General features: G+C 62.9%; 2 protein-coding genes and 1 non-coding gene across 3 annotated transcripts; all 3 read left to right on the forward strand.

The window, feature by feature from the left end:
- The first annotated feature begins 454 nt into the window (after positions 1-454).
- Positions 455-526, forward strand: TRNAP-AGG (transfer RNA proline (anticodon AGG)). The gene has a single exon. It is a non-coding gene; the product is annotated as a tRNA-Pro (tRNA).
- Positions 527-1,812: 1,286 nt separating this feature from the next.
- LOC136049791 (uncharacterized) lies at positions 1,813-3,535 on the forward strand. Its single transcript, XM_065738285.1, is given in 4 exon segments — positions 1,813-1,900; positions 2,787-2,817; positions 2,819-2,897; positions 3,518-3,535. Coding segments are annotated over 4 exon segments (216 nt in total).
- A 7,087-nt stretch (positions 3,536-10,622) lies between these two features.
- LOC136049792 (filamin-C-like) lies at positions 10,623-12,986 on the forward strand (the record flags this gene model as incomplete). Its single annotated transcript, XM_065738286.1, has 2 exons — positions 10,623-10,968; positions 12,859-12,986. Coding segments are annotated over exons 1-2 (471 nt in total), but the record flags the coding sequence as incomplete, so codon positions are not given.
- Positions 12,987-12,990: the final 4 nt, after the last annotated feature.

The raw sequence follows: 12,990 nt of genomic DNA on the forward strand, positions 1-12,990 counted from the left end.
AGCTATGGGGTGGCTATGGGGTGGTTATGGGGTGGCTGTGGGGTGGCTATGGGGTGGTTATGGGGTGGTTGTGGGGTGGTTATGGGACAGATATAAGGTGGCTGTGGGGTGGCTATGGAGTGGTTATGGGGTGGCTGTGGGGTGGTTATGGGATGGCTATGGGGTGGTTGTGGGGTGGCTATGGGGTGGTTATGGGGGCAGATGTGGGGCGGTTATGGGTCAGATATGGGGTGGTTATGGGGCAGATGTGGGGCGGTTATGGGTCAGATATGGGGTGGTTATGGGGCAGATGTGGGGCGGTTATGGGTCAGATATGGGGCGGTTATGGGTCAGATATGGGGCGGTTATGGGTCAGATATGGGGCGGTTATGGGTCAGTCCCCTCTTTCCACAGTTCCCATTTTGGGCTCGCCCCATTACCACTCTGTATTGCAAACCCCAAAGGGTCCTACGGGGGCTCGTTGGTCTAGGGGTATGATTCTCGCTTAGGGTGCGAGAGGTCCCGGGTTCAAATCCCGGACGAGCCCGATCCTTTTATGCCTTGAGAGGGAGAATGGCAGAGCCCGCAAGGTGACCCCAAAAAGAGGGGAACTCCCCCCAAGTGGGACCCCAGAGCGTGACCCCAAATGTGTCCCCAAAAGTGACCCCCAAAGGGATCACGAAAAGATGGGACACCCCAAAAATGGGACCCCAAAATGTGATCGCAAATGTGACCACAAAAGCGATCCCTGATAATAGGGGACACCCCAAAATGTGACCCCAGAACGTGACCCTAAATGTGACCCCATAATGTGACTCCATAATGTGACCCCATAATGTGACCCCCAAAGGGATCCCGAAAAAGAGGGGACACCCCAAAAATGGGGCCCCATAATGTGACCCCAAAATGTGAACACAAAATGGGGCCCCATAATGTGACCTCACAGTGCCACATCAAGGTGACCCCAAATGTGATAAGTGCCCCCATATGTCCCCATGCCCCCATATGTCCCCATATGTCCCCATGTGTCCCCATATGTCCCCATATGTCCCCAAATGTCCCCATGTCCCCATATGTCCCCATACGTCCCCATACGTCCCCATGTCCCCATATGTCCCCATACGTCCCCATACGTCCCCATGTCCCCATATGTCCCCATGTCCCCATATGTCCCCATACGTCCCCATACGTCCCCATGTCCCCATATGTCCCCATATGTCCCCATATGTCCCCAAATGTCCCCATGTCCCCATGTGTCCCCATGTGTCCCCATGTCCCCATATGTCCCCATACGTCCCCATACGTCCCCATGTCCCCATATGTCCCCATGTCCCCATATGTCCCCATGTGTCCCCATGTGTCCCCATATGTCCCCATGTCCCCATATGTCCCCATATGTCCCCAAATGTCCCCATATGTCCCCATATGTCCCCAAATGTCCCTATGTCCCCATATGTCCCCATGTCCCCATATGTCCCCATATGTCCCCATGTCCCCATATATCCCCATATGTCCCCATGTCCCCATATGTCCCCATATGTCCCCATATGTCCCCAAATGTCCCTATGTCCCCATATGTCCCCATATGTCCCCATATGTCCCCCCTGTCCCCATATGTCCCCATATGTCCCCATGTCCCCATATGTCCCCATGTGTCCCCATATGTCCCCATATGTCCCCAAATGTCCCCATGTCCCCATACGTCCCCATACGTCCCCATACGTCCCCATGTCCCCATATGTCCCCATATGTCCCCATGTGTCCCCATGTGTCCCCATATGTCCCCATATGTCCCCCTGTCCCCATATGTCCCCCCTGTCCCCATATGTCCCCATGTCCCCATATATCCCCATATGTCCCCATATGTCCCCAAATGTCCCTATGTCCCCATATGTCCCCATGTCCCCATATGTCCCCATATGTCCCCATGTCCCCATATATCCCCATATGTCCCCATGTCCCCATATGTCCCCATATATCCCCATATGTCCCCATATGTCCCCATATGTCCCCAAATGTCCCTATGTCCCCATATGTCCCCATGTCCCCATATGTCCCCATATGTCCCCATATGTCCCCATGTCCCCATATGTCCCCATATGTCCCCATATGTCCCCATGTCCCCATATATCCCCATATGTCCCCATGTCCCCATATGTCCCCATATGTCCCCATATGTCCCCATATGTCCCCATGTCCCCATATGTCCCCATATGTCCCCCTGTCCCCATATGTCCCCATATGTCCCCCTGTCCCCATATGTCCCCATGTCCCCATATGTCCCCATATGTCCCCATATCCGTATCGGTGTCCCCACGGGTGTCCCCCCCACCCATAGCTGCCCCCCCCCCCCCCGCACTATTCCGGGGCGGTGACACACGCGGTGACACAGACGGTGACGGTGACACGCGGTGACACACACGGTGGCGGTGACACGCGGTGACACACTCACGGTGCCACTCCGCAGTGACACTCCGCACTATTTTTAGCCCCCCCCATCAGTTGGCGCTGGAAGCTTCCAGGCCATGGGGGGGGACGGGACACTGTGACAAGGGGTTGTGCCCCCCCCGGGCCCATTGTCCCCCAATGTCCCCTCCCCCCCAGTCCCCCCCCCCCGGTCCCATTGTCCCCCAATATCCCCTCCCCATCTGTTCCCCCCCCCCCCGGTCCCATTGTCCCCCACTGTCCCCTCCCCCCCTGTCTCCTCCCCCCCCCCCGGTCCCATTGTCCCCCACTGTCCCCCCCCATGTCCCCTTCCCCCCAGACCCATTGTCTCCCATTGTCCCCCAATATCCCCTCCCCCCCAGTGCCCCCCCCCCCGGTCCCATTGTCCCCCAATGTCCCCTCCCCCCCAGTGCCCCCCCCGCCCCGGTCCCATTGTCCCCCAATATCCCCTTCCCCCCAGTGCCCCACCCCCGGTCCCATTGTCCCCCAATGTCCCCACACCCCCAGTCCCCCCCCCCCCGGTCTCATTGTCCCCCACTGTCCCCTCCCCCCTGTGCCCCCCCCCCACCCCGGTCCCATTGTCCCCCACTGTTCCCCCCCATGTCCCCTTCCCCCCAGACCCATTGTCTCCCACTGTCCCCCAATATCCCCTCCCCCCCAGTGCCCCCCCCCCCCCGGTCCCATTGTCCCCTATGTCCCCTCCCCCCCAGTGCCCCCCCCCCACCGGTCCCATTGTCCCCCACTGTCCCCCTTATTTCCCCCCCCCCCCATTTCTCCTCCCCCCGGTCCCCATTGTCCCCCACTGTCCCCTCCCTCCAATGTCCCCCCCCCCGGTCCCATTGTCCCCCACTGCCCCCCTCCATGTCCCCCCATGGTGCCCCCCCACCCTAATGTCCCCCCACTGTGCCCCCCACCCTAATGTCCCCCCACGTCCCCCCATGGTGCCCCCCCACCCTAATGTCCCCCCTTTTCCCCACATTGCGCACCCCCGCCCCTATTGTCCCCCCCATGGTGTCCCCCCCGCCCTAATGTCCCCCCACATCCCCCCATTGTGACCCCCATGTCCCCCCCCGACCCTATTGTCCCCCCCAAGGTGTCCCCCCCGCCCTAATGTCCCCCCAAATCCCCCCATTGTGACCCCCATGTCCCCCCCCGCCCCTATTGTCCCCCCCATGGTGTCCCCCCCGCCCTAATGACCCCCCACATCCCCCCATCGTGACCCCCATGTCCCCCCCCGCCCCTATTGTCCCCCCATGTCCCCCATATCCACCCATTGTCCCCCCCCCGTCTCTTACGCCCCCCCACGTCCCCCTCCCATTGTCCCTTACGTCCCCCCACTGTCCCTCGTGCCCCCCCCACTGTCCCCCCCCTCACGTCACTTACCCCCCCCCCCCCCCCCCCCCCCCGATCCCCCTCTCCGCCGCTGTCCCCCTCCCCCCGGGACGAGCCCCCCGCCCCTCCCATAGCGGACAATGGGGGACAATGGGGGGGCACTGGGGGGGCCCCGGGGGGGTTCGGGGGCACCGCACTGCGCTGCACTGCACTGCATGGGGGGGGCGGGGTTATAGGGTCCCATCGTTATAGGGCCCAATTGTATTGGGGTCCCATCGTTATAGGGCCCTACTGTATTGGGGTCCCATTGTATTGGGGTCCCATCGTTATGGGGTCCCATTGTATTGGGGTCCCACTGTATTGGGGCCACATTGTATTGGGGTCCCATCGTTATGGGGTCCCATCGTTATAGGGTCCCACTGTATTGGGGTCCCATCGTTATGGGGTCTCATCGTTATGGGGTCCCATCGTTATAGGGTCCCACTGTATTGGGGTCCCATCGTTATGGGGTCTCATCGTTATAGGGCCCCATTGTATTGGGGTCCCATCGTTATGGGGTCTCATCGTTATAGGGCCCCATTGTATTGGGGTCCCATCGTTATGGGGTCCCATTGTATTGGGGTCCCACTGTATTGGGGCCACATTGTATTGGGGTCCCATCGTTATGGGGTCCCAGCTTTATAGGGTCCCACTGTATTGGGGTCCCATTGTTTTTGGGGTCCCACTGTATTGGGGTCCCATCGTTATGGGGTCCCATCGTTATAGGGCCCCATGGTATTGGGGTCCCATCGTTATGGGGTCCCATTGTTTTTGGGGTACAATTGTATTGGGGTCCCACTGTATTGGAGTCCCATCCTTATAGGGTCCCATTGTTTTTGGGGTCCCATTGTTTTTGGGGTCCCATTGTATTGGGGTCCCATCGTTATGGGGTCCCACTGTATTGGGGTCCCATCGTTATGGGGTCCCATTGTTTTTGGGGTCCCATTGTATTGGGGTCCCATCTTTATAGGGTCCCACTGTATTGGGGTCCCATTGTTTTTGGGGTCCCATTGTATTGGGGTCCTATCCTTATAGGGTCCCACTTTATTGGGGTCCCATTGTTTTTGGGGTCCCATCGTTTCGGGGTCCCATTGTTATTGGGTCCCATTATTTCGGAGCCCCGAAGTTTTGGGGTCCCATTCTCTTCGGGCCCCGAAGTTTTGGGGGTCACAGTTTTGGGTTTCCGTTGATTTGGGGTCCCACTGCTTTGGGGTTTCACGTTTGGGGTCTCACTTTTTTGGGAGGGTCCCATTTTTAGGGGTCCCTCTTTTTCGGGGGGTCCCACTCCTTGGGGTCCGACTCTTTAGGGTCCCTCATTTTGGGGGGACCCACTCTTTGGGGTTTCATGTTTTGGGGTCGCACCTTTTGGGGTCCCCCTCTTTTTTTTGGGGGGGATCCCTCTTTGGGATCCCGCTTTTGGGGTCCCACTTTTTGGGGGTTCTCCTCTGTGGGGCCTCGCTTTTTGGGGTCTCACTTTTTGGGGGGCTTCCCCACTTTTGGTGTCTCACTTCTTCGGGTCCCCCACTTTTGGGGGCCCTCTTTTTTGGAGGGGATCCCCTCTTTGGTTCCCACACTTTGGGGTCCGATTTATTGGAGTCTTGCTTTTGGGGTCCCACTTTTTGGGGGGGGGCACTTTTGGGGGTCCCACTCTTCGGTGTCCCACTCTTTGGCAGTCCCACTGCTTTTGGGGGTCCCTTTTTTGGGGTCCCACTCTTTGGGGTCCATTTTTTTGGGGGGGGTCCCACTTTTTAGGAATCCCTTCTTTGGGGTCCCACTTTTGGGGTCTCAATTATTTGGGGGGTCCCACTTTTGGGGTCCCACTTTTGGGGGTCCCTTCTTTGGGGTCCCACTCTTTGGGGTCCATTTTTTTGGGGGGGGTCCCACTTTTAGGGGTCCCTTCTTTGAGGTCCCACTTTTGGGGTCTCACTTTTTTTTGGGGGGGTCCCATTCTTTGGGGTCCCACTTTTGGGGGTCCCTTCTTTGGGGACCCACTCCTTGGGGTCCCATTTTTTGGGGGGGGTCCCACTTTTGGGGTCCCACTCTTTGGGGTCCCATTTTTTGGGGGGGTCCCACTTTTGGGGGTCCCTTCTTTGGGGTCCCACTTTTGGGGGGTCTCTTTTTTGGGGTCCCACTCTTTGGGGTCTCACTTTCTTTTGGGGGGGTCCCACTCTTTGAGGTCTCGCTTTTCTTAGGGGGTCCCTTCTTTGGGGTCCCACTTTTTGGGGGGGGGGGTCCCACTCTTCGGGGTTCCCATTCTTGGGGTCTCCCCTTTTTTGGTGCTCTCATTGGGGTCCCCCCATTTTTTGGGGGGGTGGGGGCGGCACTTTCCGCTCCGCGCTCCCTCCCCCCCCCCCCCCCGCTCCGCTCTCGGTACCGCTCCGGATCCCGTCCCCTTTTTTGGGACCCCCCCTTCCCTCCCCCCCCCCCGCCCCTCCCCCCCCTCCCCGCCTCTCCCGTCATTGGGGGCGGCCCCCGGGGTCCGGGCGGGGCCGCGCCCTTAAAACGGCCCCGAATTGGGGGGGGGGGCCGAGCGGAGCCGAGCGCAGCGGAGCGATAGGGGCTCCGGGAGCCGAACCGGAGCCGAGTAGAGCCGAGCGGAGCCGAACCAGAGCCGAGCGGAGCCGAACCGGAGCCGAGTAGAGCCGAGCGGAGCCGAACCGGAGCTTAGCGGAGCCGAACCGGAGCCGAGTAGAGCCGAGCGAAGCCGAACCGGAGCTTAGCGGAGCCGAACCGGAGCCGAGTAGAGCCGAGCGGAGCCGAACCGGAGCCGAGCGGAGCCGAGTGCCGCCGGGGGGGAAACGGAGTCGGGACAGGACTAGCGGGACCGGGATCGGGACCGGAGCGCCCGGAGTTGGGATCGGGATCGGGATCCGGACCGGGACCGGAGCGCCCGGAGTTGGGATCGGGATCGGGATCCGGACCGGGACCGGAGCGTCCGGAGTTGGGATCGGGATCCGGACCGGGGCCGGAGCGCCCGGAGTTGGGATCGGAGTTTTGGGATCCGAACCGGAGGACCGGCAGTGGGATCGGGATCCGGGACCGGAACACCGGGAGTTGGGATCGGGATCTGAACCGGGATCAGAGGACTGGGAGTGGGATCGGGATCCGGACCGGGACCGGAGCTAGAGCTCCGCTATTGGGATCGGAACCGGGATCGGAGCACCGGGAGTGGGACTGGGATCGGAGGATCGGGATCCGGACCGGATCCGGGATCGGAGCGCCGGGACCCGGGATCAGAGCACCGGGAGTTGGGATCGGAGTACCAGGATCGGAGCACCGGGACCGGGATCAGAGCACCGGGAGTTGGGATCGGAACCGGGATCGGAGCTCCGGGAGTTGGGATCGGGATCGGAGTACCGGGATCGGAGCACCGGGGCCGGGATCAGAGCACCGGGAGTTGGGATCGGAACCGGGATCGGAGCTCCGGGAGTTGGGATCCGGATCGGAGCACCGGGGCCGGGATTAGAGCACCGGGAGTTGGGATCGGAACCGGGATCGGAGCTCCGGGAGTTGGGATCGGGATCAGAGCACCGGGATCCGAACCGGGATTAGAGCTCCGCTATTGGGATCGGGATCCGGACCCGGAGTGGAATAGGAGCGCCAGGAACCGGATCGGGACCGGGATCTGTACTGGGATCGGGACCGGGATCTGTACTGGGATCGGAACCGGGATCTGTACTGGGATCGGAACCGGGATCTGTACTGGGACCGGGATCTGTACTGGGACTGGAACCGGGATCTGTAGTGGGATTGGGATCGGAACCGGGATCGAGTTCGGAGCCGGAGAGAGTGCAACTGGGAATCGCCGTCCCGACTAAGTGAGCACTGGGGTTACTGGGAGGGACTGGGAGCACTGGGGGGACTGGAGGGACTGGGAGCACTGGGAAGGACTGGGAGCACTGGGAGCGCTGGGGGACTGGGGGGACTGGGGGGGACTGGGAGCACTGGGGGGACTGGGAGTGACTGGGAAGGACTGGGGTTACTGGGAGCACTGGGGGGACTGGCGGGACTGGGAGCACTGGGAGGGACTGGGAGCGCTGGGGGGACTGGGAGCACTGGGATGTACTGGGTTACTGGGAGCGCTGGGGGGACTGGGAGCACTGGGAAGGACTGGGAGCACTGGGAAGGACTGGGAGTGCTGGGGGACTGGAAGCACTGGGGGACTGGGAGCACTGGAAGGACTGGGAGGGACTGGGAGCGCTGGGGTTACTGGGAGCACTGGGATGTACTGGGTTACTGGGAGCATTGGGAGCGCTGGGATCGTTGGGTGTGGGACCCCCCTCGCTCCCCCTCCCCCCCCCATAACCACACCCCTCCCCCCCCCCCCCCCCCCCCCCCCCACTGCCGCGGGCGTTGTCCTCCGGCGCTGGGATTCGTGGTGGGACCCCATAGCGCCGCCCATAGCGCCGCCCCATAGCGCCGCCCCATAGCGGCCCCGCAGCCCATCGCCCCCCACCAAGGTCACCGCAGCCGCCCCCGGGGACAGCGGGGACAGAAAGCGGGGACCCCCCCCCCCCCCCCCCGGACACCAACGGTGTCGGAGTCGGCCCTGAAGGTCACCGGGGCCACCAAAGACCACCGGGGCCACCTCTGGGGCCACCGGGGCCACCAAGACAGCCACCACCAGGGCCACCTGTGGAGACCCCGGGGCCACCTCCAGGGCCACCTCGGGAGCTCCTAGGGCCACCAAGACAGCCCCGGGGACCCCTCTAGGGCCACCAGGGCCACCTGTAGAGCCACCAAGGCCACCGAAGACCCCCAGGGCCACCAAGACAGCCATGAAGGCCACCTCTAGGGCCACCTCTAGAGCCACCAGGGCCACCAAAGAACCCCAGGGCCACCAAGACAGCTACCAAGGCCACCGAAGCCACTCCTGGGGCTCCCAGGGCCACCAAAGACCCTTAAGGCCACCAAGACAGTCACCAAGGCAACCACTAGGGCCACCGGGGCCACCAAGGCCACCAAAGACCCCCAGGGCCACCAAGACAGCCATGAAGGCCACCTCTAGGGCCACCTCTAGAGCCACCATGGCCACCAAGACAGCTACCAAGGCCACCGAAGCCACTCCTGGGGCTCCCAGGGCCACCAAAGACCCTTAAGGCCACCAAGACAGTCACCAAGGCAACCACTAGGGCCACCGGGCCACCAAGGCCACCAAAGACCCCCAGGGCCACCAGACAGCCATGAAGGCCACCTCTAGGACCACCTCTAGAGCCACCAGGGCCACCAAGACAGCTACCAAGGCCACCGAAGCCACTCCTGGGGCTCCCAGGGCCACCTCGAGGGCCACCAAGACAGCCCCCGGGCCCCCTCTAGGGCCACCAGGGCCACCTGTAGAGCCACCATGGCCACCAAGACAGCTACCAGGGCCACCAAAGACCCTTAAGGCCACCAAGACAGTCACCAAGGCAACCACTAGGGCCACCGGGGCCACCAAGGCCACCAAAGACCCCCAGGGCCACCAAGACAGCCATGAAGGCCACCTCTAGGGCCACCAGGGCCACCAAAGACCACCAAATCCAATTCTAGGGCCACCAAGGCTTCCGAAGCCACCAGGGCCACCTCTACGGCCACCAGGGCCACCAAGGACAAACGGTAGAGCCCTCTGAGGCCACCAGGGCCACCAGTGACCCCCGGGGCCACCTCTACAGCCACCAGGGCCACCAAATCCAATTCTAGGGCCACCAAGGCTCCGAAGCCACCAGGGCCACCTCTATGGCCACCAGGACCACCAAGATAGCTACCAAGGCCACCAGGGCCACCTCTAGGGCCCCCAGGGCCACCAAAGACCCCCAGGGCCACCAAGACAGTCACCAAGGCCACCTTGAGGGCCACCAGGGCCACCAAATCCAATTCTAGGGCCACCAAGGCTTGCGAGGCCACCAAGGCCACCTCTACAGCCACCAGGGCCACCAAATCCAATTCTAGGGCCACCAAGGCCACCAGTGACCCCCGGGGCCACCTCTATGGCCACCAGGGCCACCAAAGACCACCTCGAGAGCCACCAGGGCCACCAATGATCAGCTCTAGAGCCACCAGGGCCACCTGTAGGGCGCCAAGGGCAGCTCAGTGCCCCCCAAGCGTACCTCAGTGCCCCCCAAGCGTACCTCAGAGCCCCCCAAGTGCAGCTCAGTGCCCCCCAAGTGCACCTCAGAGCCCCCCAAGCGCACCTCAGAGCCCCCCAAGCGCACCTCAGAGCCCCCCAAGTGCACCTCAGAGCCCCCCAAGTGCACCTCAGAGCCCCCCAAGCGCATCTTAGTGCCCCCAAGCGCAGCTGAGTGCCCCCCAAGTGCACCTCAGAGCCCCCAAGTGCAGCCGAGCCCCCCAAGTGCACCTCAGTGCCCCCCAAGTGCAGCTGAGTGCCCCCCAAGTGCACCTCAGAGCCCCCAAGCACATCTCAGTGCCCCCCAAGTGCACCTCAGTGCCCCCCAAGCGCACCTCAGAGCCCCCCAAGCACAGCCGAGCCCCCCAAGTGCATCTCAGAGCCCCCAAGTGCACCTCAGTGCCCCCCAAGTGCAGCCGAGCCCCCCAAGCGCACCTCAGTGCCCCCCAAGCGCACCTCAGAGCCCCCCAAGCGCACCTCAGAGCCCCCCAAGCACAGCCAAGCCCCCCAAGTGCATCTCAGAGCCCCCCAAGTACACCTCAGAGCCCTCCAAGCGCATCTCAGTGCCCCCAAGTGCATCTCAGTGCCCCCCAAGCACAGCCGAGCCCCCCAAGTGCATCTCAGTGCCCCCAAGCGCAGCTGAGTGCCCCCCAGGTGCACCTCAGAGCCCCCCAAGTGCACCTCAGTGCCCCCCAAGCGCAGCCGAGCCCCTCCCCGCAGCGCAGCCATGAACTCGTCGCTGTGCGAGGACGCTCCGCTGGCGGAGGAGGCGGAGGAGCTCCCGGCGGCCGAGAAGGAGCTGGCGGAGGACGCCCCGTGGAAGAAGATCCAGCAGAACACGTTCACGCGCTGGTGCAACGAGCACCTCAAGTGCGTGCACAAGAGCATCGGCGACCTGCAGCGCGACCTGGGCGACGGGCTGCGGCTCATCGCGCTGCTCGAGGTGCTGAGCCAGAAGAAGATGGGCAGGAAGCACCACCCCAGGCCCAACTTCCGACAGATGAAGCTCGAGAACGTGTCCGTGGCGCTCGAGTTCCTGGAGAGGGAGAGGATCAAGCTGGTGTCCATCGGTGGGTCACGTGTGGGGCGAGATGTGGGGCTGGGGGGGTGTGTGGGGTGAGATGTGGGGCTGGGAGCTGTGCTATGGGGCACAGAGTGATGTTGGAACTCCTGTAGAGGGAGAGGATCAAGCTGGTGTCCATCGGTGGGTCACGTGTGGGGCGAGATGTGGGGCTGGGAGCTGTGCTATGGGGCTGGGAGTTGTGTGTGGGGTGAGATGTGGGGCTGGGAGCTGTGCTATGGGGCACAGAGTGATGTTGGAGTTCCTGGAGAGGGAGAGGATCAAGCTGGTGTCCATCGGTGGGTCACGTGTGGGGTGAGATGTGGGGCTGGGGGGGTGTGTGGGGTGAGATGTGGGGCTGGGAGCTGTGCTATGGGGCTGGGAGTTGTGTGTGGGGTGAGATGTGGGGCTGGGAGCTGTGCTATGGGGCTGGGAGTTGTGTGTGGGGTGAGATGTGGGGCTGGGAGCTGTGCTATGGGGCTGGGAGCTGTGCTATGGGGCACAGAGTGATGTTGGAGTTCCTGGAGAGGAAGAGGATCAAGCTGGTGTCCATCAGTGGGTCACGTGTGGGACAAGATGTGGGGCTGGGAGCTGTGCTATGGGGCTGGGGGCTGTGTGTGTGTGGCTGTGGGCTGTGCTATGGGGCTGGGAGCTGTGCTATGGGGCACAGAGTGATGTTGGAGTTCCTGGAGAGGGAGAGGATCAAGCTGGTGTCCATCGGTGGGTCACGTGTGGGGCGAGATGTGGGGCTGGGGCGGGTGTGTGGGCTGGGAGCTGTGCTATGGGGCTGGGGGATGTGTGTGTGGGGCTGGGAGCTGTGCTATGGGGCTGGGGGATGTGTGTGTGGGGCTGGGAGCTGTGCTATGGGGCACAGAGTGATGTTGGAGCTCCTGGAGAGGATCAAGCTGTTGTCCATCAGTGGGTGTCACGTGTGGGGCGAGATGTGGGGCTGGGGGGTGTGTGGGGTGAGATGTGGGGCTGGGAGCTGTGCTATGGGGCTGTGGGCTGTGTGTGTGTGCTATGGGGCTGCCCCACAGAAAGTGCGGTGCTCATGGGTGGGATCGTACAGCTGCTGCTGCACCACTCCGCTCTGACCCCATAACCCATTGTCAGACCCCATAGCAGCCTCTCTGGCCCCACAGCCTCCCCTCTGGCCCCATATCCATCTCTCTGGCCCCACAGCCTCCCCTCTGGCCCCATATCCATCTCTCTGGCCCCATAGCCTCCCTCTGGCCCCACATCCTGCTCTCTGATCCCATAACCTCCCCTCTGGCCCCATATCCAGCTTTCTGACCCCACAGCCTCCCCTCTGGCCCCATATTCCAGCTCTCTGACCCCACAGCCTCCCCTCTGGCTCCATATCCAGCTCTCTGGCCCCATAGCCTCCCCTCTGGCCCCACAGCCTCCCCTCTGGCCCCACAGCCTCCCCTCTGGCCCCACAGCCTCCCCTCTGGCCCCATATCCATCTCTCTGGCCCCATATCCATCTCTCTGGCCCCATATCCATCTCTCTGGCCCCACAGCCTCCCCTCTGGCCCCACAGCCTCCCCTCTGGCCCCACAGCCTCCCCTCCGGCCCCATATCCATCTCTCTGGCCCCACAGCCTCCCCTCCGGCCCCATATCCATCTCTCTGGCCCCACAGCCTCCCCTCCGGCCCCACAGCCAGCTCTCTGGCCCCACAGCCTCCCCTCTGGCCCCATATCCTCCCCTCCGGCCCCACAGCCTCCCCTCCGGCCCCACAGCCTCCCCTCTGGCCCCACATCCATCTCTCTGACCCCACAGCCTCCCCTCTGGCCCCATATCCATCTCTCCGGCCCCACAGCCTCCCCTCTGGCCCATATCCATCTCTCCGGCCCCACAGCCTCCCCTGTGACCCATATCCCGTCCTGCGACCCCACAGACAGCAAGGCGATCGTGGACGGGAACCTGAAGCTGATCCTGGGTTTGGTGTGGACGCTGATCCTGCACTACTCCATCTCTCTGCCCGTGTGGGAGGAGGAGGAGGAGGGCGCGCGGCTGCAGACCCCGAAGC

Source organism: Cyrtonyx montezumae, unplaced genomic scaffold (assembly GCF_038088225.1).
Source record: "Cyrtonyx montezumae isolate F1298 unplaced genomic scaffold, pur_monq_1.0 scaffold_217, whole genome shotgun sequence".
NCBI classification, from domain to species: domain Eukaryota; kingdom Metazoa; phylum Chordata; class Aves; order Galliformes; family Odontophoridae; genus Cyrtonyx; species Cyrtonyx montezumae.